Consider the following 23825-nt stretch of genomic DNA (forward strand, 5'->3'; position numbering starts at 1 on the left):
CGAGTAGCAGGTCGACATGGTGGAGCACCAACTGGATGATCGCCACTGGATCCTGATGACATAGCCTGAGTCACAGTTGCCTCAGTTGCACCGGATCTGCTGGCATCCGCACCAGATCTCGCAGGCAAATCGACCCCAGGAGCCGAAGTCTCTTGATCCCCCCTATGCAGATCTGAGTGCGAAGCCGCATCGCCCTCCGGAGAGATGAGCACGTCCGCGTTTGGTGCAGAAGATCCCGCGCCTAGGAGAGACGTCGGTGCTGAACCCATGTGCGACGATGTCCGCGATGATCCCAATGTTGATGCCGCCGCAGGTTGTCCGCCGGCGTCAGGAAAATCAGCCTGGGCACCCGTGCTGCTCCCCGTGCCGCGACACATGAAATGATAGGGGGCAGCACTACCTTCTTTGCTGGATCCAGCATCATTTTCGTCCGGATTTTTTTCTACAGCCTGTGAGCACACACGAGAACTCAAACCAGCATCAGTTGGGTTAGGAGAATCACAGTGCTGATCATGGATTAATGCCTCCCCAAATGACATGGATGGATTTAAGAGGATATCGTGTAGAATGCGAAGCTCGGCGCGAAGGCATGCACCAGCGTTCGGATGAAGAGTGGAGAAAGGAAACACAGCCTCATCAAACACTACATCACGTGATATGTATATGCGGCCTTCACCTGGATCTAGGCACTTGAAACCCTTGTGAGAGTTGCTATAGCCAACGAACACGCAACGCTTGGAACGGAATTGGAGCTTGCGTGTGTTATATGCACGAAGATTAGGCCAAACAACGCATCCAAAAGTGCAAAGAAGGGTGTAGTTCGGCTCTTGACCATAGAGTCGGTGGAGAGGAGTATCATAATTGATTACTTTAGAGGACAACCGATTGATAAAAAAACATCGGTTTGGAAAGCTTCATCCCAAAATTTGAGTGGCATAGATGCATGGGCGAGCAAGGTGATGCCCATCTCCACGATATGCCTGTGCTTGCGCTCAGCGGCACCGTTTTGTTGGTGTGTGTGTGGGCAGGAAACAAAGTGATGAATCCCAACACGCTTAAAGAAAGAATTTAAAGATTGATATTCCCCTCCCCAGTCTGTTTGCATGGCCCGGATTTTTTTATCAAATTGCCTTTCTACTAAACTTTGGAAATCACGGAAGCGCTGAAAAACTTTGGATTTGTGGCGAATTAAGTAGATCCAGGTAAACTTGGAATGATCAACGATGAAACTAACATAATAATTGAATCGACCAACTGAAGTTGGGGCAGGTCCCTAAATATCAGAAAACACAAGCTCCAAGACACTAGTAAACACACTAGTTGACGTTGGAAAAGGCAGCTGATGGCTTTTGCCCTGTTGACATGCATCACACACTTGTTTATTGTTCACATCCTGAATAGAAGAAAGATTATGACTACGAAGGACTCGATTAACAATAGGAACAGAAGCATGCCCTAGCCGACTACGCCACAGGGACGCAGAGGGTTTGACAGCTCCAAGTGCCTGTTCATTGGACGATGATGATGATCTACTCGAAAAAGACTTGATAGGGTAGAGGCCTCCTTCAGCCTTGCCTGTGAGGAGTGTTTTCTTCGTTGCCAACTCCTTTATGAAAAAACAATCAGGGTGGAATTCAACAAAAGCATTATTGTCTCGAGAGAGACGATTTACAGATACTAAACTCTTGCTAGCATCAGGAACATGTAGAATATTAAGAAGATGAATTCTATGTGAGGGGGACTGCACAAAACCATGACCAACATGTGAGATCTCTATACCTGACCCATTGGTGGCGTGGACGTACTCCCCTCCATGGTACTTGTCACGGAGGGAGAGCTTCTCCAGATCGCTAGTGATGTGGTCCGTTGCCCCGGAGTCCATGTACCAGTTGGTATCTACTCCATAGGAAGAGGTGACGTTGGAGGCGGATTTTCTGCTGCTATGGTGCACTGCCCTAGAACCTTTCGTCGTACCTCTTGTAGCAGCGAAAAGCTGGATGCCCTTCCTTGCCACAAACTTGGCAAATGAGACCTGCCTGGAAGGAGCTGGAGCTGCCTCGATTGAAGTTGTTGTTGCGGCCACCCTTCTGCTTGCCGCCGCCACGGCAAAGCCACCGTGGCTTCCACGGTTGGAGTTATTTCCACCGCGTCCACCACGAGACGCCAGGTTTGTAGAGGACTGGGATCCTCCACTGCGCATCTTGAGCATCTGTTCATGACTTATCAGTTGAGTATATAGCTCACTGAGGGAGATTGGTTCAACCCTAGAGGCGACAGATGTCACCACGGAGTCGAAGTTGTCGTCGAGACCCGTCAGGATGTAGGAGACCATCTCATCATCCTCCAGGCGGCGCCCCGTAGAAGCCATCTCATCAGCGAGAGACTTCATCTTGCTGTAGTACTCGACGATGGTGGATGTGCCCTTGGACGCCGTTGCCAGGGCCATCCGGGTGCTGATCAATCGCGCACAGAATTGAGAGGCAAAGAACCCCTCAATGGCGGCCCACGCTTCGACGGTCGTCGTTGCAGTCGACACCTGTTGCAGGATCTCTCGGGATAGAGAGACAAGGAGGTAGCTCAGGACCTGTTGGTCCTTCGCCACCCATGTGTTGTACTCCTTGTTCAGGATCGGGACCTCTTCCTCCGTGTCATCAGGTTTCTTCTTGAGAAGATACTAGGCTGGTGGTTTGGCTGTAGGGCTAAGGAACTCGAAGACCTCCGCTCCTCGGATTGAGGAGAGGACTTGAGCGCGCCATAGTGGGAAGTTCCCACGGGTTAGTTTTTCGCTGACCGGTAGGAAACCGAGGGAGGAAAGGACGACGTGCTGCGCGGTGGCGGAGGAGGAGGACATGATGAAAGCTCCGTGGGGAGACAGGCTCTGGTACCATGTAAAATTTGGGTTAACGAGATACCCTTTGACATTCTCGGTTCTGTGTTATATTATATGTAGTGGGAATAGCCCCCACCATGATTTGTACAAGAAATCACATTTACAACCGATAAGATCTTCCTAGCTCTAACTAACTAACTAACTTGTACAATAAACTAGAGTCAAGAAATCATATTTACAACCGATAAAATCTTCCTAGCTCTAACTAACTAACTTGTACAATAAACTAGAGTCAAGATGGCTAGCTACAAACTAGAAACTAATCCTATCTACAAGATACAATGTACATAGACGTAGTTGAAGATATCTATCATCTAACACGCTTCTCATCCGCTTCGCCTCCACTGCAATCGTCTCTGAGCCACCTCTCTCTCGCGCGCGCGTCGCCATGGGCTTCGGCGTCCTCCAGCTGATGGACTTCATCGCGCGCCGCGCGTTCCTCGGTGCCGGCCTCCAACCCCACACCATCTCTCTCCCCGCCGCCACCTCGTCCGATACGGGCGGCGGCGGCGCATCGGGGCAGCGCGCCATAAACATCCACTACTGGGCGCCGCCGGGGGAGCCGCGGCTCCCTCCGCTGCTGCTCATCCACGGCTTCGGGCCCATGGCCACCTGGCAGTGGCGGCGGCAGGTGGGCCCGCTGTCCCGCCACTTCCACGTCGTCGCCCCGGACCTCCTCTGCTTCGGAGCCTCCTCATGCGGCTCCCCGGCGCCGTCCGAGTCCGCGCAGGCCGCCGCGCTCGCCACGCTGCTGGACGCGCTCCCGGGCCTCGCGGCGGGCGCCCGCGTGGCCGTCGTCGGCACCAGCTACGGCGGGTTCGTGGCCTACGCCCTGGCGCGCGCGGCGGGGCTCGGCAGGGTCGGCCCCGTGGTGATATCCAACTCCGACCTGCTCAAGACGGCCGACGACGACAGGGCGCTCCTCCAGCGCGCCGGCCCCGGGTTCGCGCGCACCGCTGACCTGCTCATGCCGCTGGACTCGCGCGGCGCGCGGCGGCTCATGGAGCTGTCCTTCTACCGGAGGCAGGCCATCACCTTGCTGCCCGACTTCGTGATCGGACAGGCCGTGCAGGTAACAGACAGCAAAGCGGATTCCTACTTGAGGTCGCTCTGTGAATTCTTCAGTTCTTTTGTTTAGTTTGAACAATTCAAGATGAAAGGGTAGGTAGTGATCGTGTCGATTCAACGATTTTGCAGCAACTTTTCACGGATAAAAGGGAGGAGAAGATTGAACTGATGAAGGCAATCAATGTCGGCACTGACGAGTTCCAACTGACACCCTTGCCTCAGGTATCTGTCGCAGCCTCTTTGAATGGATACAAGTGTTCGGGTCCTTGTAAAGTCGCTTGTGCTGATTTGTACGGTTGATTTATAAGAGAAAAATACCGCACCACTTATAAGCTGGTTTATAATGACAGCCAAAAAAATCGAGCTAGTTGCACAAAGATTTGCTTCTAAACAATTGTGTCTGACTGTCTGCACCGTGTTGAATTTCAGTCTCTACTGTCTACTCTGTAATTGAATTGATGTCGTCAATGGCAGGACGTTTTGCTCATCTGGGGAGACCACGATCAGATATTTCCCTTGGAAAAGGCATTCGCCGTCAAGAGGTAACCTCAAGGATCTGTCTAGGTGACATTAAGTTATTTTGGTCTCTCCTATCAACTGAATTTTTTCCATACACTTACGCTGTCTTCTAAATATATTTACACTGATTTATTACTATATTTACAATGACTTGTTTAGTGTAATTTGAGGATAATACAAATATATGCCATATTTTTTAGAAAAATCTACAAATTATTTCTATGGACTCCAGATATTATATGGATATCCAAGAAATATATGTTAAATTGTTCACAAATATCATCAAATTATTCGTAAATTATTCACAAATTTCAAGAAAAAAAAACAAATTCGTAGCTAGGGGGGCGCGCCCGCGCCCGCACCCGCTACAGGGGGCGACGGCGGAGGGAGCAGTGGCACCGGTGCCGGGGGCGCGCGACGGACAGTCGGCCTAGGGGGCAGCGGTGGACGACCAGCTTGGGGGCGGCGGCGGAGGGTGGCCGGTGTCGGGGAGAAGCGGCATATGACCGACCTGGGGGCGGCGGGGGATGGCTGCCCTGGGGGGCGGCATCGGACGGGCGGCTTAGGGTGCGTCGGTGAAGGGAGGCCGGTGCCGGCCAGCGGCGTCGGAGTGGGAGCAGGAGCCTTCCTCCAGGGCGAGCCAGATCGGACGTCACAGAGCGCGCACGAGTTCTATCCTTCGGCCCAGAATTCAGTTGATAGAAGAGCCCAAATCACCCGGTCGACGAACCTCATAGTAGTCACTGTGATGCAATTGGAGACCGGGACATGAATAGCCGTTCCTTATGGAACGATCGAACCAATGGCTGTCACAACTGCATACTGCAAAGATGCTGTCAAACTACGGCGGACTGCCGTACTCCCGTGCTAATACCTTTTTTTTTTGCATGGCACATATCGCAGGTGTTTAGGAGCGAATGTTAAATTGGAAATCGTCGAGAAAACCGGCCACGTGCCTCAGATGGAGGACCCGGATCGGTTCAACAAGGTCGTCTTGGATTTCTTACTTGCATCACAAAAGCCTTCTTCGACTCAGCATGCTCGGTAGCTGTTCAAACGGTCGAGTCGGTTCAGTCTGTGCTCTTGGGCCGATTTGCTAGCATCAGCATTTCAGCATGGAGCATGTTGAGAATCTGACCCCAGGAGTCGCAGAAATTCCATGGAGGCGCTTTGAGAACAAAAGGTTCTTGTTCAGTCTTGTGAAGCGTATAAGGCCTCGTTTTTTTTTTATCTCCGTAAGGCCTGTTACTCTCTGAGAGTTAAGAGTAAAATGCTCAAAGTGTAAGGCCTCGTTTTTTTTTTTTATCTCCATAAGGCCTCGTTTTGGCTAGGCTTCTAGTCCAGGGTAAGGATGGCAACGGAGATATACCCGTTGGGTATCACCGGAATGTTCTCTTTCCCGCTACGGAGAATTCATTCCGTCCCCATCTCCATTAACTGTCTTGGGTATAGATTCTTACCCATCCCCATACACGTCGGGTATCGGTCGGGTAACAGATACCCGACGGGTACTGCATACCCGATAAACAAGGACACTTGAGGTCGCAGCTTTGTAATCGGAGACGTTTCTTCTTCACCCGGGTATAAGTGTCGGAGTCTCGGAGATGCCGAGGAGAAGGAGCGAGGTTGCGAAGAGGACGAGCAAAGGTGGCAGAGAGACCGAACTGAGGAAGCGAGGGGCATGAGCGCTCGTGAGACAGGCGTGCTTGTGCTGCTGGCGGAGATGGTGAGAAAAAATTGAACGAAGGTTTCTAGAACACACAAACTATATATATGACTGTTCAGATTTGGACCAAAATACCTATGTTGAGTTTTTTTGGGCCTAATACTCGCATGACAGCTCAAATAGTCGGGTTCCCCAACGGGTAACGGGGACGGGTAAACAGAGAACGTTACCGTACCCGCTATACCCGTCGGGTATGGATTCTTTCCCATTTAGATACCCGCGGGTAAAGATATGATCCCATCCCCGTCTCCTAATGAATTAAATACCCGTCGGGTATCAGGTATCGGATATCGGGCCCGTTGCCATCTTTAGTCCAGGGTCCAAACGACTCGACATCTTCACAGTCTCACGGAGTAGATGAACCTAACGGCTTCGCACGTGGTGGCGCATACACGCTCGTCGCTAGCGAGCCATTGCTCGTTGGTTTATTTTCGTCTCTCGAGACAAGTTAGTCCACCACGCTCTCCATTTAGATGAGGGAGTAAATTTGAGCGTGATTACGTAGGTAAAAACAAATAAGATGTAAAAGAAATGTCTTCCACATGAGATTGAGACCCACTGTATGATAGTATGAGAGCATCAGCAGTGTATGGAACCAGCCCCGGTTCTATAGCCTAATGTGACTTCAACTGATAAATTGGCCACAATGTATAGAACCACACTTGATCCTATAAGTGGGGCCCACGTAAATAAAATATCCATCCCTTCGTCTGCATGAGCACCAACGGCAAGAGAGAGAAGACGATGGGTGATTGCGAAGGAGCGGGTTCCAGGACCGGGGTCTCCATCGAATCAGCTTCACAGTGTATCGTACTCGGTTCCATCATCTCATTTATTGTATCGATCCAACTTCGAACCGCACACCGCGGATGCTCTGAGGTGCCGGTTACTGAACTTAAGTCACTGGTAGGTGGGTTAACTGTAAACCAGTGACTAAAGCCACTAACTTAAGTAGAAAAAACTATATAACTCAGGTGCCTATTTTCTGAACTTAACATGCGTTCGGTTTGGGATATATAGTGCCTAGTGGGATGTCATGGTTTCATCTCAGCTTTGAGAGATGGACCCATGACCTGTCCGTATTCCGCACTTCTGCGTTTGGTTGACATGATAGAATTGTTCGCATTCTATGTTTAGTTGAGGGATGCTAGAAAGTGAGATGAAGCACCTGACAAGTGGTTCCCATTCGCCATTTTATATTTTTTCTTTCTTTCTTCTTCCTCTAAGTACGTGTGTGTATATATATATATATATATAACTAAAATATCTTATAATTTAAAATCGCGAGAGTATATGTTATTAGTTGCTATGGTAGTTGTTTTATGTTTCGATAATTGCCTTGTTCGCTTCTCTTATAATCTGTCTTTTTTAGCTTGTTTTTTCAGCCGGAACAGTGTTTTTCTTTCACAACAAATCAGTCAAAACAGTGTTTCGGTTTGTTTTTTCAGCGAAGCGAACGGACCCAATGCTTCTTACCGGGCGTCCATCCCGCGTTGGACGCGACTAGCTAGGCCTAGCCACCGACCCACATACAGAGTTCCTCATCAACGAATAAAATAGCGAGCGACATTGTTCCTCATTCGCATCGTTGCTACGAGCTCCTCCACCGCACACCACTTCTTCTACATCGCTGTGTCCGTGGCCCTCTCTCTCCCACTCCATGGCGGCCGCTCTCCCCCCCCCCCCCCCCCCCCACTCCATGGCAGCCCGAGCAAGCCTCCTCCCCTCCCCTCCATGAATCCAGCCACCCCTCCTCCACGTGCATCTTCCTTCAAGTCTGGCGGCCTTCATGGCGTCCCCTCCTCTCACTCCGTTGCGGCGGCGGCTCCGACAAGGTAGGTCGTTCCTCCTCTGGATCCGAGCCTTCCTCCTCCTCCTCCTTTGGATCTAAGGGACGCGTCGGTGGCTAGGATTCTGGTGAGCTTTGGACCGGGGTCCTATTCCTTCCTCCATCCTCCCTCCGGCAAGCTCCAAGGTGATGGGTCAGGGTTGAAGTAGCCTGCACCTCGAACCCATCCCCTTGCTGTTTGTACGTCCTTTGCTGTTTTTTCGTGTTGTAATGGGTTTTTAGGATGTTGCAATAGGTGATTTTAGAATGTTGCAATGTGATTTTTTGGTTATTGTAACAGATGATTTTCGAATGTTTCAATGTCCATGTTTCATGGTTGATTCTTGCGATGTTGCAGTACTATTATTTGAGATGTTGCAGTACATATTTTTCGATGTTGCAGCACATAGTTTTCGATGTTATATTACATATTTTTTGATGTCGCAGTACATGTTTTTCGATGTCGCACTACACGTAATTTTGATGTTGCAGCACATAATTTTGGATGTTGCAGTACATGTTTTTCGATGTTGCATTACATAATTTTGCGATAACGTAATATTTATATTCCGATGTTGCATTACATAGATTTTTCATATGTTTACGACGTTGCACTTGAAATGTTTTGTGTTCTTGGGACGGGGGCGTGGTGGGGGAACGGAGTACTTAGGGGAACAGGGACAGAGCGCGGTGAGGAATGGAGGGGAGGACAGGGACGCTGTCGACGTAATTTTATTCCGTTCTATTTCAATCTGATTTTCTATTCGCGTTGAGGAGGAGAGCGGCGTGCGGACGCAACTCAGGCGCCGGACGCCGGGCGCTAGAATAACCGTTTATGTTTTACATGTATGCAAGTTTCCTCTCTCAGACAAACCAATTTGACCCTCGTGGACTGTCGTGACTCTTGTGCTTGTGCCTTTCCTTCTCCCGTTCACTGGCAGCAGGTGGCGACCATACAGCACGGAACTCCAGCTCACCGCTTTCCTTTCTTCTCCCGTTCAGTCGTTCATCCCGCGTGCGCTCGCTAGCTCACTCACTCTCTCTCTTCCCCCCTCTGAGTGGCGCAACTGGGCGACCGCCGCCGCCTCCCTACGCCAGGTACCCAGGTGTAGCATCGTCAGGCCCTTCGCCAGGTCTTCGCCAGGCCCTTCGCCGGCGATGAGCACCCACCACCAGGTACGCGCACCCCTCCTCTTCGCTTCCTTTTGTGCGAGACCGAGCACCCGAACCCTAACCTAAGCTATTATTCGGATCTGATCTAATTGCAAGCGTATATATGTATCATGCCTACTAACTTCGTGTTTTTGCAAACATTATTGGGTGTACATGTGTACACCCATGTCCTTGTGTCCGCCCCTCAGGCAGGCATGAGAGCGCGCTTCTAGAATAATGTCTGTGCTTACCTGTGTGATTGAAAGCATGGGTTCATCCTGTAGCAGATCCCATTCCTTCGACGAGACTGAAGCAGCTGAAAATGCAAAGGTAACTTGTCGCTTAGACCAGGCTAATGCTGTCAGTAGGTCTCATTTTTGTGTTGGTAAGAAGCAACACTCGATACTTTCTGACATTAGTAGATTGGGTGCAGTCTGCAGATATCGACCGGAGGATTTTGCAAGAAACAAAGGCCGAGCAACGCATCTACAAGCTCTTACTTCTTGGTAATGCCAACTTACTTGAACTCGAGGTATTTTGTCATGTGAAGTATACCTGTTTTGTAGACTTTTGTCTTGATAGTTTGCTGGGTCAGCCAAAAGAACTATCGTGAAGTTGATCCCTAGTCAATTCTCGCCTGCATTCTGACTTGATAATGTGTTGTCCATCGCTAAATTACTTTGCCTGTCTTCCTAACATTAGTCCTCTTTTTCAATCGCTTCTTTGAAAGGTGCTGGAGAATCAGGGAAGTCTACAATATTTAAACAAGTAAGGCTTATGCCATTCCCTGGAGAATCATAATTCCTATGTCATCAGCAAGACAGCAAGTCATATATATGTCTGACCACTTATTGCAGATAAAGCTCCTTTTCCAAACTGGCTTTGACGAGGCAGAGCTTAAGAGCTACACGTCAGTCATCCATGCGAACGTGTATCAGACAATTAAAGTATGCTATACTAGAAAGGGTGTGTCTTTTTTTTTCTCTTACGATGTAGTGATGATTATGTAGGAAGTTTTGATTATGGAGTTGTTTGCTGCTCCAATGAGGGTGTATTTGCTGATATTTTGTCTCAGTAATGAGTTAAATATGCATTCCCAGATATTATATGAGGGAGCTAAAGAGCTAGCCCAAGTGGAACATGATTCCTCAAAATATGTTTTATCTCCAGATAGTCAGGTTTGCACCTTTTTCCTTGGAAATTAGAGTTCAATTTTGCCATCTTGCTTATTTTGCAACGTAATTGTCCTAATGTGGTTTGGCTGACACAATTGCTATGGTTTAACGAATGTGCCTGGAGCTTTGCTAACCCAAAATGCCTTATTATGCTTTGCACGATTACATGCTCATGAATGATATCTGTTGAAATTAAATTCAACTATATGGAACAGGGAGGTAAAGAAATGACTAGGTCATTGTTTTTATGCATTTCTCGTTAGATTGTCCAGAAAATCATTTACATCTTTTGGTATCTGGTAACCTTGCACCTACATTTTATTGCTTCGGAGAGTGCAGCTGTAGATATGCTAAAATATTTCTTGTTTGAAATGTTTGTTATGTGATATTAATCTAGATCAGGTTTTGAGCATTTGCTTTGTTTGTAGTTATGAGTTTAAACAGTTAACAAATGTCAACTTTGTAGGCATTTCAATGCATTTATTAGCTCTTAGAAGCTTCTCATTGCACAGAGCACACCTTATTAGCCCACTAAAATACCTTTTGTGTATTTGTATTGTAACTTTATTATAACTTCAGGAGATTGGAGAAAAACTATCAGAAATTGGTGTCAGGTTGGATTACCCATCGCTGAACAAAGAACGTGTACAGGATGTAAGAAAACTATGGCAAGATCCAGCCATTCAGGTGAAGTTTCTTCTACTTTGATTTTAAAAATGTATAAACTTTTAAACAGAAAGCTTTATTATTTAGAAATTTGTTTGTAGGAAACTTACTCTCGAGGAAGTATTCTGCAAGTCCCAGACTGTGCGCAGTACTTCATGGAAAATTTGGACAGATTATCTGAAGTAGATTATGTACCAACGAAGGTACAAAATTATCCTCAATCTACTTTTTTAAAGAGAGATTTTACCTATTTGTTTTCTGACGTCGGCATAATATTTCATGCTGATTGTCATGGTACTGAATTTTACATACTGTTTGAGGTTGTCAACTAGTAGGAGAACAAGAACCTTTTCTTTTGAAGACCTTAGGAGACCATTAGTTTAAATATTCAGGGAGGGAACACATTTACAATTTACACCTTATATATAACAATGTAGACTCACCATGCCTACTTGTAGTGCAGTGAGGGGAAAAGCTACTAAACTTCTATATAACAGGCTTAATCTTATCTGAGTCCCTCAGGCCTCAACCTCTGGTGTTTCCATGCGATTATCTACCAGAAACTTTTCTTTGCTGAAAAGACTTTTGATTCCTTTCTCAACTTCCATAACATAATTTCATAAAAAAAAAGAACTTCCATAACATAAGCATGGTCACACTACCGAGGTTACTTTTCTCTAGCAACGATGTTCCCTCCTCTCAAGCAAAGAAAATTGTTAAATTACATCTATGTATTTGAATAATAGTGGTACATTAGGAAGCAGCCTCTAAAGTGCATAAATTGGAATAATCTTGTTCTGATCTGTCATGACTCATGATACTATTTGTGGATATTTTCCTTAAGATATTTCTTGATTGATCATATATGCTACTTGTCTAATATCTATAGGGTTTTGCTAGTTTGAATTGGCCGAATCCAGTCATCCTCATGCCATATAGAAACATTTCCTTGCATGTGGATGTTTCATCATATCCATTTCTTTTACTGCCTGGTTATTTGAGGATAGGTCTTAAAAGGCTTGCTCTTGATTTTTACTCTCTAATAATTTATGTGGACTACTTGACAAGGACTGATTTTGCAGGAGGACGTGCTTCATGCAAGAGTACGGACAAATGGTGTGGTAGAAACTCAGTTTAGGTAATCTGCTATTGTGCTACTTGCTTATCACTAGTTAGATATAACTCTTAACAATCAAATTAATGTATTTTTTCTGCAGCCCTCTAGGAGAGAGCAAAAGAGGCGGAGAGGTCTATAGGCTATATGATGTAGGAGGCCAGAGAAACGAGAGAAGGAAATGGATCCATCTTTTTGAAGGTGTTAATGCTGTAATATTCTGTGCTGCCATTAGCGAGTAAGCCCAGTTTCCTAGTTTACACTTGATTAGCTTGAACTTAACCTATAATGGCAAATTCTACTCAGAAAGTCAGAAGTTGCTTTTTTTTCATATTTGGTTTGGGCACTGCAAAATTGTGTTGTAGTTGCCTCTAAGTCACTGTAACACTGATTGGTTTTCCATGATCAGAACATTTGTTCTGTTACTGATACTATCCAGTTCTATTTTGAGTGCCTTTTATATTACTTGTATTTCTAATTGAAATAAATATGATTTTTTTGCACAAAAAAGTTTCATAGCCTTACTTGTTTGGTGGGGCACTTTTCAGGTACGATCAGATGTTATGTGAGGATGAGACGAAAAACAGAATGATGGAGACTAAAGAGCTCTTTGATTGGGTGCTAAAGCAAAGATGTTTCGAGGTTTGTATCTTAATTATCACAATGTCTGTTCTCATACTATGTTTTAGTCATTCTGAGACCTAGCTGATGCAATTTTGACTTCCAGAAAACCTCATTCATGTTATTTCTCAACAAATTTGACATATTTGAGAGAAAAATACAAAAGGTAACTGTTGCCCTTCTTTACCTACCAAGAGCTGAGTATAATACACTAATTCACACATGTGAATAACACTTGTTCTCCTAATGTAGGTTCCTTTAAGTGTGTGCGAGTGGTTTAAAGATTACCAGCCCATCGCACCTGGCAAACAGGAGGTGGAACATGCCTATGAGTGAGTATGCTTCTCTGTCTCCCTATGGCTTGGCAGTATCATATAAAGATGTATATGTGCACATGGATGCCAAAATAAGTTTTTCCACGTTGCTGTCATCTTTATGTGTTGGTTTTGTGTCTTATATTGACCAGGGGATCATTTTGATAGGTTTGTAAAAAAGAAGTTTGAGGAGCTCTACTTCCAAAGCAGCAAACCTGACCGTGTCGACCGAGTGTTCAAGATCTACAGAACAACAGCCCTGGATCAGAAACTTGTAAAGAAGACATTCAAGCTGATCGACGAGAGCATGAGGCGCTCCAGAGAAGGAACTTGATTGAGGATGTGTTGTTATAACTTATAAGCCACAAGAATGGTGAGAGGAACAGAAAGTTTACAGTGTCACTGCTTTGCCTATTGTGATTCTTTTTTACATGAGGAACATTTGTTGATCTTTTTGCTCCACCACAAGCCAGTAAAAGTATCTGTTTTGTGCCATGGTCTTGGGGAAGTTCAGATCCTCTCCATTCCACCCAATTTTAGGACAAAATGTTCTGCCAATCCTTTGGAGCACTGCCTGTTTGGTCTCGCAATATTAAGTTCATTCGTTGTTGTCTATGCAGCATGCATAGTCACGAATTGTCTGAATTTATTAACCAGCACTAGATGGAAGTTCGATTGATAAGTTATGAAAGTGTCCCAACACTGGATTTATCTACGCTTCGCGATCACACCATCGGAATTTAACAATCAAGAAAGGTAGACGACTAGACGTCTGAAAGACCGAAAGTGTGATCATACCATTGGAATTCAAGAAAGCTGGACGTCTGAAAGACCAAAAGTGCTATTACAGTCAAGCAGGTTCGTCTACATACATGCAGAAAGCACAGCCCTCAAAGGAAGAAAGTTCCGCAACGCCAACGCATTACAACGCAAAAATCCATTTGAAGCAACGTGATGAACCAAAGTGAATTCTGCATGCGGCATTGCCAGAATTTGCGTTTGATGGCTAGAGAGCAAAGAGCATGCATGTCCAACACAGTGTTGTGCAGATCTTGAGCGTCTCATGCGAAGCATGATCCCCAGCTGGTAAGAACAAGGCACTGACGATTTGACGAACACAGCCACAAGCTCACAGGCCTAGTGATCACCACCTTCTCCCTGTGACTTCTGTGACCGCATTCTCCGCATCCATTTCCTCTGGTTGGACGTCACCTCAAGCGGTGCCGAGCTGGATGGAGCAGCAGTCCTCTGGTGATGCTGTGCAGCTGCCGAGCTTGGGAGCTCCGCCGGAAGCGCGGCGGCCGTGCTGGTGAAGGCGTTGAGGACGATGAAAGCGAGGATAGGCGACAGGTCCAGCGTTCCCCCGAGCGGCGGGATGATGCCCCGGAAGATGTTCAAGTACGGGTCACATATCGTGCTGCATTGCATTGCCATTGTTGTTACATATACAGTGTAAAACAGCTCATTTTATTTTTCACTTTTAGACGTCTCCACAAGCATACGAAAAAGCCATCCAGGAACGCTCTTCTTTATCTGAAGAAGAAATGTACAAGGCAGAGAAGCTTTTCTGCTTTCCCACTATTTGGTTCACTGATCACTTCGATTGAGGAAGCAAAATTGCGTGTGCAGTTTGAATCTTTTGACGAAAGAAATGGCACACTGTCAATGTAGGTTGTGAAACCATGTCGTTTTCTAGCGATCCAGGAGCTCTCCATTCTAATAAATCTCAATTATTTGAACCACATCAATAGGGAAATGTAGCATGTACTACCATAGTTGCGATGGCGCTTACCTGAGAGGCGCGACGATGGCGGGCGGCGTGTTTGGGAACCAGGTGAGCACGAGCCTGACGACGAGCACCGTGTTGTAAAGGTTGAGGAAGTTGTTGATGCCGTTGGACACCACCAACCCGGCCACCGAGTCCCCGAGCACCGCCGCGAAGCAGTGCTCCCCAGACAGCAGCGTCGCACGCCGCGCCACCACCAGCCGCCTCCTGCCCTGCTCGTTCCATCAAACCACACCACAGCGGCGTTGGGTTCCGTCTACTGTGTTACTGAGATCGAGCTCACGAATGCAGCGTGTGTCTGCCTACCTGGGAGAAGGAAGAGAGGTGGGAGTGGGCGGCGAAGAGCGGCTTCAGGAGCGGGTGGGCGGCCGCCGCGGACGCGAGCTCCTCGAGGCGGCGGGCGAGAGGGGTGAGGACGTCGGGGCCGGGGAGCGTGCGTGTCCGGTGGACGCCGGGGAACGGCAGGTGGCGTACGGCGAGGAGGAGTGGCGGCGTCGAGGCGTGGTGCTGCTGAGCCGGGTCGGCGTTGGGGGAGGCCATTGGTGCCGTGCTTCGAGCCTTGAAGGGGTCGAGTCGGATGGCGGACGAGAGGTTACAGGGTTCAGATAACGTTTCGAGGCAGCCAGATCAGATGGTATGGAATTGTTTTTCTATATTGGTCCTTGGACTGTTTACAAATTATCAGGGCTGAAAAAAAATTAGTAACTAACTGCTGACAAGATTTAGATGAAATTTAAATTAATAATTCCCCTACTTGCTAGAGTAATTTCCCACTTTCGGCCTGTTCGCTGGTTGGTTTCTAGGCTGGTTTGGGTTGGCTGGTGCTGGTTTATTGTGAGAGAAAAATACTGTTTGCTGGCTGGTTTGGGCTGGCTGAAACCAACAAGCGAACAGACTGTTTATCGTTTCAGATTGGACGCGCTGACTCTGCAGCATGCGATGTACCCGATGATTTAATCGTCAATGTTTTGTCTTCATCATTTTAGATGCAAGATGCGGTTTCGGTCTAGTTCCGAAACCTTCGATCTTACGTCATGTCCAATGTTTTAGTGGTGATCAACAGATTCGGCATGAAAATTGTACTTTGGTCCCGCTCGCTTGTCTTATGAGCTATACTATTTCAGTGAATGAACAATGTTTTTCTCTCGTAATAAATCAGCGAACAATACTTTTAGCCATGACCTTCCGGCAAAGCGAACAGAGCCTCTAGCTTTGGTGTTCAACGGGACTGTTCATCTCAAACATTGACGTATCAACTAAAACTATTAGAGAAGAAGATAGAAGGATTTGGATAGGATATTATTTCTTTTTTCGTTCAGGTTTTCCCATGTAATTTGGGAATGTATCATTCCGAGTAGCAATATAATTTTCCATCCCCTTGGAGGCTGTTTGGTTTGCCGCCGCAAACAACCACGCCACAAATGTGGCAAGTCACGCCCACCGCAGCTGTTGTTTGGTTACGGCTTCAACTACGGCAGGCACGGAATCTCACAGAAGGAAACACGCCACAAAAGTGTGGCGCCAAAAAACCCTGCCGCGACTGCGGCTCGCCACACTTCGGGCGTGGCCACGTGTGGCCGATATCAAACATGCCAGACTATTTCATTTGAGTGAGAAAAGGTACATAATTGTCGATTCTAACTTTCGGCAAGCTTCAACAAATAAGGTAGTGTTTAGTTCTCAAAATTTTTCAAGATTCTTCGTCACATCGAATCTTTGGACGCATGCATAAAGCATTAAATATAAATAAAAAATAAAACTAATTACATAGTTTAGACGAAATTCATGAGACAAATCTTTTAAGCCTAATTAGATTATGATTGGACACTGATTGCCAAATAACAACGAAAAGTACTACAGTTCCATTTCGCCAACTAAACCAGCCCTAAGTGCATTTGTTCTTCATCTAATACTAGCCACAACGTTGCTCTTTACCGATGCTAAAAGAAGAAACAAAGTGTGGAAGCATCAAGTCATACCATTTGTGTGGACCGATGTTGAAGTAAAAACAATAATACATGAACCGAGTAGCCTTCTTGCTTCGCTGAGCAAATAAACAATTATTTCTTAACCCATGGATGTGCGAAGCAAGGAAGAAAATGGTTCTCTAAGTTTTGACAATTTTAGTCCCACGTACACTCGAGATCGATGTAAGCAGATATACATATATTTCTTTTAGTTCCCATAACGTTGTGATGGAGAAATCAAATGTCACTACCTTTAAATGAGTTTGAAGTTTTTGTGGGAGCCTAAGCTTCCGCGTCAACTAAATATCAGCGTGGGAAACTATAGCGGGCCATAACGGTGGGCGTGGCTGAAATCCAAACACCCCATAGACTCCAAGACACGGTGTACTGTTGAAGCCATGGAGGGGGATGGAGAATGGTGTTGACTTTGGTGCTTCAGAGATGAAACGTGAAAACCCCGAGTGAGTGAGAATGCTTACGACTTTGGTTTTCTAGGACATGGTCACGTGGACATGTGACCACCTCCTTTGGCAGCGGGCAGCCGGGCACGATGCCAAATTGCCAATCGGCAGCGTAGCCACGCTCCCGTGAGACACTGTCACGTTTACTTCAGTGCAGTGCGCCGTGTGTCACGAATCCAGAACGCGCGCGCCCTTGCATTGCAATCCCAAACCAACACTCACCACGTTTTCCACGGCAAAAGATTCCAACAACTGGGGACGACTGGGGTCCTGTACTCCTGTCCTGTCCAGACGAAGAAATCCGGCCCGTCCCGTCCAGCACATGGTTTGGATTGGATTGGAATAGCCCCCTCCTCGTCCTCGCCTCCCCTCCCCGCTCCCTCCTCGAGTTTTAATCCCGGCGCGCACCAACCACCAGTCCAGGACCACTCTGGCTCCTTTCCACCCCTCCTCCATTTCCCACCACCACCTCCCATGTCCGCCGCCAGGCCCTGAGCTGCGGACTCACCGCCCTCTCCGCCGCTCGCCGGGGAGGCCTCTGGTCTCGGGATCGTCTCCATGGCGACCGCTGCCACCATCTCCCTCCTACAGCACGTCCGACCTCCAGCTTCGGGCGGTAGTCTTCTCCCCCTCCAGCGCCTCCGCCCTGTTCACTGCCGGCGCTCGGCGCCAGCCTCTCACCACTCCCTCCAGCGCCGTCTCCGTCTCCGCCTCCCCACGCGCGACGCACCCGCGGCCCGGCCCCGCGCCACGGCCGACCCATCGCCCGCCTCGACCGCGCTCGACGCGGCGGCTGGGGAGGGGACCTCCGGCGCCGTCACCGCGCTGCTCGACGTGAGCGGCATGATGTGCGGCGGCTGCGCGGCGCGGGTGCGGGCCATCCTGGCGGCGGACCCGCTGGTGGAAACGGCGGCGGTCAACCTCCTCGCCGAGTCCGCCGCGGTGCGGCTGCGGGCGCCGGCGCCGCCGGGCGCCGGCGAGGAGCTCGCGGCCAGGCTCACGGAGTGCGGGTTCCCCGCCACGGCGCGCCGAGGCGGCGCGGCCACGGGCGCCGGGGAGAGCGCGCGCAAGTGGAGGGAGATGGCGGCCAGGAAGGAGGAGCTCCTGGCGCGGAGCCGGGGCCGAGTCGCGTTCGCGTGGACGCTCGTCGCGCTCTGCTGCGGCTCGCACGCGTCCCACATCCTGCACTCGCTCGGTATCCATATCGGCCACGGTGAGTTGGAACTACAACGGGACATTCAGAGCGTGATCTGATTTTCCGGCATAGCAAAGTGAGGTTTAATATTGGCGCTAAGGGCCCCTCTGATTGGTCTGTGCTTGGTGCAGGAACGTTTTTGGATCTGTTGCATAATTCTTATGTGAAATGTGGCATTGCTACAGCTGCTCTGCTTGGGCCTGGAAGAGGTATAGTCGGTTCCCAACGTCTCATATTGTGCGTTCGTGTACATGTTGTTTTGTTTAATCTTGTGCCGACCCGATAGCGACTGATATGTTTTTATATTCAATCAATTTCTAAGAATTAAGAAAGTTAGGAGTCAGGAAACTGACCAGCGCGAATTTCTAAGAATTAGTAAGAAACAAAACTGAAGTTGAATGAAATACCATCACGTTGTTAGCACTTGCTTCTCTAGCTATTCCATTCTCTCTTCGTCACATCATTTCAATGTGCCTCCAGATATACTGTTTGATGGTTTTAGAGCATTCAAGCAAGGTTCCCCCAACATGAACTCTCTAGTAGGATTTGGCTCTGCAGCTGCATTTGCTATCAGTGCAGTAAGTGGGTCCATAGTCAATTTTTCTGTCCAACCATATAGTTTTATACTAATTTAGCTTTGCATTTCTTAAGGTGTCCTTGCTGAACCCTGAGTTGGAGTGGAATTCAACCTTTTTTGATGAACCGGTGAGTCAATTTTTTTATAGTCCTATTGGTTGAGCTGTAATTTTTATCTTCGGCTCTTGTCATAGAGTTTGCTCTGATCTTGGATCTTGCAATGGTTTTGACGAAAGCAGTGTTGATTCACAGAACATGGAAACTCGATTTTCTTTTTGCACATTAGTCGAACCAGTTTGGTATTTGACTGAAGAACAGTTGAGTTGCGAGTTTTGTTTTGCATGGCAAAGTTTTGTTGAAGAAAGTTTTCTTGTAGCATGCAGGTCATGCTTCTTGGATTTGTACTTCTTGGGCGATCTCTTGAAGAAAGTGCAAGGCTTAAGGCATCCAGTGATATGAATGAGCTCATTGTAAGTATTGATTTATATCTAACTATTGTTCCAGCAAGAAGCATTTTTATTTTTTATTTTACAACGCTAGAGACAGAAGATAAGATGGATAATTTTTACTACCATTTTCCACAAACCCTATAGAAAAATTATTGTTTTGTAAAATAACCGATAGAAAAGGAATGCACCATATATCATCATGCAAGATAATTGATTCATTGAAACTAATGATGTCTGGTGATCTGTGGCAGTCACTGTTATCACCTCAGTCGAGGTTAATTGTTACTTCCTCAAGTGATGACCCTTCCGCCGACACTAGTTTGAATTCTGATGCAATCACTGTCGAGGTTCCTGTTGATGATGTCCGTGTTGGAGACTCAATATTGGTCCTGCCAGGAGAAACTATACCTGTAGATGTATGGAGCTACTCCATAGTTTCATTTTTCTTATTTGCCAGTATTATCGATCTATGTTTGAATAGGAGTACTTAGAAAGCAGCTATTGAAGTGCCTTGAACCGTGACTTGGGGCTCTTGGTGGGTTTCAACTCAATCCGTCTGAAACTCATTCTTGCAGGGGAATGTTATTGGAGGATCAAGTTTTGTTGACGAAACAATGCTTACTGGAGAGTCCTTGCCTGTAGCCAAGGAGACTGGGCTTCCTGTATTTTCAGGAACTGTGAACTGGGTATGTATAAGTTCTTGCCTGAAAGCATGACCCTAGGGCTGATTCCAATAAGATGTTTCCAATCAACTCTATTTTCTAAATGCTTGAAAATAATGAATGCCCTGTTACTCTAAAATGCTGCCATCTGCTCTCTGTCTAAAGTGTGACTGGCGTATCAGTAAGCTCTTCACTCATTTCTCATGTCTTGATTGACGTCCAAAGGATGCTTTAACTAGATACACTTCACAAAATTCACTACAATGTTTTGTGTCACTTCTTCAACTTTGATGTTCCACTACCTTCATAAGTTCAGATGCCTTTCACTCTTCTTTGCTGGATAAGTAACAACCTATTATTTGACTTGTTTTGAAGGATGGCCCGCTAAAGATCAGAGCAACATGTACTGGACCATCATCAACAATAGCTAAGATAGTCCGCATGGTTGTGAAAAACACTTCTTTGCTGTTGAGAGTAAAACGAAGGGAGAAAAGGGTGTCTAACTAATATGTATCCTTGAACAGGTTGAGGATGCCCAGGCACGTGAAGCTCCTGTTCAAAGGCTTGCAGATTCCATTGCAGGACCATTTGTGTATACTGTTATGACGTTGGCTGCAGCAACCTTTTCCTTCTGGTGTGCTCTTGTTTTTTATTTTCTTCTACGAAAATCCTGTTGTGACTAAAAAATATTGTTTTTTCTAACCCTCTCCCTCCCTAAGGTATTACATTGGCACGCACGTATTTCCAGAGGTTCTTTTCAATGATATTGCTGGCCCAGATGGGGATTCATTACTTTTGAGTATAAAGCTTGCTGTGGATGTACTAGTAAGTGGCCCTGCTATAGTTTTTCTTTAATAGAAGAAAAAAACTCAGCATTTCAGTCTAACTGTTGGAATTTTATCAAATTGACTGATTTCACAGTTGAACAACTAACATGTACCCTTAATATGGTGTGATCATTGCACATGCAAAACCTGAAATCTCATTCAAAATCTCTTTCGTAAAACCACGTTTGAAGCGTTTGTTTGGACTAATTTTGTGAACTTTACTCCCTGCAGGTTGTTTCCTGTCCTTGCTGCACTTGGATTAGCTACACCTACAGCTATCTTAATAGGAACTTCCCTAGGTAACTTTCTATGCCATCTGTTTCCATCCATTTGTTCCGATCTTTGATAATATGATGGGGACTAGCTAAACTTGTAGACTCTTTTGTTGAGCAAATTTGGATCCCTATTCTAGTTGTCAATTGCTCACTGTACTTTTGAACAGAAACTTTCCTGATTGCATATTTTTGTTTACCATAACTTCCTGTCACTTTGTTTTTCTTTTACTAGGTGCTAAAAGAGGGTTACTTATTAGAGGAGGTGATGTTTTAGAGCGTTTGGCTGGAATAGATGCTCTTGTGCTTGATAAAGTATGTGTTTTTTTCATTTGGCTTTTTTATTTTTCATGGTAAACTGCTATTCTCAATGTTGTGTTTTTGTTCATTACAAACAATTTATTCCGATTCTAGACAGGGACACTTACAGAAGGAAAACCAGTAGTTACTTCTATTGCTTCTCTGGCATATGAGGAGACAGAGATTCTTCGTCTTGCTGCTGCAGTAGAGAAAACAGCATTGCACCCAATTGCAAATGCTATAATGAACAAGGCTGAACTACTCAAGCTAGATATTCCGATCACAAGTGGTCAGCTTACAGAGCCTGGATTTGGCTGTTTGGCGGAAGTAGATGGGAGTTTAGTTGCAGTAGGCACTTTGGATTGGGTGCATGATCGTTTTGAAACTAAAGCATCGCCAACTGAACTGAGAGACCTTAGAAACCGGCTGGAGTCTATGTTGTCAAGTGAAGCATCATCATCAAATCAGTCGAAGTCAATTGCTTACGTTGGTCGTGAAGGAGAAGGAATTATAGGTGCTATTGCTATATCAGATATTTTACGAGAAGACGCAAACTTAACTGTGGAGAGGTATTTTCTGGAGTGATTATTTGCATTTTAACTGTGTTTTCTTGGTACAGATACATTTCTCTTATCTAATAGGGTTATCCTCAGAGGCGTTGTGAAATGCTGCTGCAAGATCCTTAGATACTTTTAATGTTATTTTTGAAGTAGCATGCAAGTTTTGCAACTATTACTGCCTTATCTGTATAGTTAAAGCAGCGCAGCATGTTTAAATTTGTCTTGTCTTGTTAATCATCAGGTTGCAGCAGGAAAGCATTACAACGTTTGTACTGTCAGGGGATAGGCAAGAAGCAGTGGCGAGCATCGGGAGGACTATTGGAATCAGGGATGAAAACATAAAGTCTTCCCTAACTCCGCAAGACAAAGCAAGCATTATATCAACTTTGCAAGGGAAGGGACACAGAGTTGCAATGGTAATGAAATCCAACGCTTTATGGGTGTTCTATCATGGACATGTCAAATATCCACACTTGTGATTCATAGACCAAAAGTATAGTCCAAAAGTATAAATATTTACAAAAGTTTCAATTTGAGACAATAGACATAGTTCAAAATTGCTCACTGACAACTTTGTGTCAAGTACTTGTCTTTTTTTTTATTGAACTTGACCTTTTTTACCTGTATTGATTCCTAACACAATTGATTTGTACTTGCTATTGTCCAGGTTGGTGATGGAATAAATGATGCACCGTCTTTGGCTGCTGCAGATGTTGGAATAGCCATGCGAACTCACTCAAAGGAGAACGCTGCCTCTGATGCAGCTTCAGTTGTTCTATTAGGCAACAGACTTTCTCAGGTATGGTTCTTTCTTGCAATGGTCCTTTCATCTGAATAACTCAAGTGCTATTAACAGAGATCAAACAATTTCTTGCTCAGGTGGTAGATGCGCTATCCCTGTCAAAGGCAACGATGGCAAAAGTTCACCAAAATTTGGTCTGGGCAGTGGCATATAACATAATAGCCATTCCAATTGCTGCTGGAGTGTTACTGCCACAATATGATTTCGCCATGACACCATCTCTCTCAGGTAATGTTTATTGAGGCCAACTACACACTTTGTCTGTTATGCCATGTTTTCCTCATATTGGGTCATCGAGCTTTAGTAGTGACGCTGTATTTCGCGGTTTATCACGCAGGGGGATTGATGGCCCTCAGCTCCATCTTTGTCGTCAGCAATTCTTTGCTTCTGCAGCTGCATGGGTCGTTTCTGAACACAGAAAAACGGCAGGCTGATCTGAGCTCAAGATTAAACTGAATTGTTGGGCTTAGTTTGACCCAGCCGAAGGACAGTGCTTCAAGATGGTACTGGATGATAGAGGGTGCTGATACTGGTTTTCCAGCTCCGGCTAATTGAACAGAGTCAGAACTATAAAAGTAGTAAGCTATTCGTGTCAGCTGTAGCATGTTCGTGTACAGTTTATCTAGCCAGCTAGAGTAGCAAGCATAGTCACCCAGAAGAGCAATTTACCACGGCCTTCAAACATTGTAAATCTGTAATGGTGCTGCTGTAAACAAAGAGATCATTGGGGCGTGTGACTATTGTTCATGGTCGAGCAATGCAGCTATGCTTCATTTCACACAGTAGCCCCTACGAACAAATAGCAACTCTAGTTGATTATGGGCCTGTTTCGATTCCTTTAGCCCAAGGGCTACAGCCCCTAAAATGGAGGGCTAAAGATTAGCCTCTTGAGATA

The 23825-nt window shown here is 46.3% G+C and overlaps 3 protein-coding genes, 1 non-coding gene and 1 pseudogene across 5 annotated transcripts; 3 read left to right on the plus strand and 2 right to left on the minus strand.

The window, feature by feature from the left end:
* Positions 1 to 2213: 2213 nt before the first annotated feature.
* Positions 2214 to 2350, minus strand: LOC136541059 (small nucleolar RNA Z247). Its single transcript, XR_010780164.1, has one exon. It is a non-coding gene; the product is annotated as a small nucleolar RNA Z247 (small nucleolar RNA).
* Positions 2351 to 3203: 853 nt separating this feature from the next.
* On the plus strand, positions 3204 to 6863 carry LOC136540546 (uncharacterized). Of its 2 annotated transcripts, XM_066532549.1 has the most exons (4): positions 3204 to 3962; positions 4088 to 4180; positions 4433 to 4500; positions 5381 to 6863. In XM_066532549.1, the coding sequence occupies exons 1-4, from the start codon at positions 3279 to 3281 to the stop codon at positions 5523 to 5525; spliced, it is 990 nt and encodes a 329-aa protein (XP_066388646.1). In that variant the 5' UTR covers positions 3204 to 3278; the 3' UTR covers positions 5526 to 6863. The 2 variants fall into 2 exon arrangements, with proteins under 2 accessions (XP_066388646.1, XP_066388647.1); XM_066532550.1 differs by lacking the exon at positions 5381 to 6863 and having other exon boundaries at positions 4388 to 4500.
* A 1857-nt stretch (positions 6864 to 8720) lies between these two features.
* On the plus strand, positions 8721 to 13686 carry LOC136535632 (guanine nucleotide-binding protein alpha-1 subunit-like). The gene is made up of 14 exons (XM_066527969.1): positions 8721 to 9207; positions 9393 to 9513; positions 9617 to 9689; positions 9914 to 9951; positions 10041 to 10130; positions 10284 to 10361; positions 10938 to 11045; positions 11126 to 11227; positions 12107 to 12162; positions 12242 to 12376; positions 12687 to 12780; positions 12866 to 12925; positions 13012 to 13091; positions 13242 to 13686. Exons 2-14 carry the CDS (start codon positions 9421 to 9423, stop codon positions 13405 to 13407), a joined length of 1173 nt encoding a protein of 390 aa, XP_066384066.1. The 5' UTR covers positions 8721 to 9207; positions 9393 to 9420; the 3' UTR covers positions 13408 to 13686.
* Positions 13687 to 13898: 212 nt separating this feature from the next.
* LOC136535633 (ylmG homolog protein 2, chloroplastic-like) lies at positions 13899 to 15508 on the minus strand. Its single transcript, XM_066527970.1, has 3 exons — positions 15166 to 15508; positions 14866 to 15071; positions 13899 to 14490 (listed from the first exon to the last, which is right to left on the minus strand). The coding sequence occupies exons 1-3, from the start codon at positions 15397 to 15399 to the stop codon at positions 14211 to 14213; spliced, it is 720 nt and encodes a 239-aa protein (XP_066384067.1). The 5' UTR covers positions 15400 to 15508; the 3' UTR covers positions 13899 to 14210.
* Positions 15509 to 17656: 2148 nt separating this feature from the next.
* LOC136535634 (copper-transporting ATPase PAA2, chloroplastic-like) lies at positions 17657 to 23825 on the plus strand (annotated as a pseudogene).

Source organism: Miscanthus floridulus, chromosome 2 (assembly GCF_019320115.1).
Source record: "Miscanthus floridulus cultivar M001 chromosome 2, ASM1932011v1, whole genome shotgun sequence".
In the NCBI taxonomy this organism is placed as follows: domain Eukaryota; kingdom Viridiplantae; phylum Streptophyta; class Magnoliopsida; order Poales; family Poaceae; genus Miscanthus; species Miscanthus floridulus.

Bases quoted from the DNA above. Each gene is read 5' to 3' on its own strand.
- LOC136540546 (XM_066532549.1), top strand. From the start codon at position 3,279: ATGGGCTTCGGCGTCCTCCAGCTGATGGACTTCATCGCGCGCCGCGCG. The intron at 4,181-4,432 runs GTATCTGTCGCA...CGTCAATGGCAG, and splicing joins AACTGACACCCTTGCCTCAG to GACGTTTTGCTCATCTGGGG. The intron at 4,501-5,380 runs GTAACCTCAAGG...CACATATCGCAG, and splicing joins AAGGCATTCGCCGTCAAGAG to GTGTTTAGGAGCGAATGTTA.
- LOC136535632 (XM_066527969.1), top strand. From the start codon at position 9,421: ATGTCTGTGCTTACCTGTGTGATTGAAAGCATGGGTTCATCCTGTAGC. The intron at 9,690-9,913 runs GTAATGCCAACT...CTTCTTTGAAAG, and splicing joins CTACAAGCTCTTACTTCTTG to GTGCTGGAGAATCAGGGAAG. The intron at 12,926-13,011 runs GTAACTGTTGCC...CTCCTAATGTAG, and splicing joins TTGAGAGAAAAATACAAAAG to GTTCCTTTAAGTGTGTGCGA.
- LOC136535633 (XM_066527970.1), bottom strand. From the start codon at position 15,399: ATGGCCTCCCCCAACGCCGACCCGGCTCAGCAGCACCACGCCTCGACG. The intron at 15,072-15,165 runs GTAGGCAGACAC...TGGAACGAGCAG, and splicing joins ACCTCTCTTCCTTCTCCCAG to GGCAGGAGGCGGCTGGTGGT. The intron at 14,491-14,865 runs GTAAGCGCCATC...AATGCAATGCAG, and splicing joins GCCATCGTCGCGCCTCTCAG to CACGATATGTGACCCGTACT.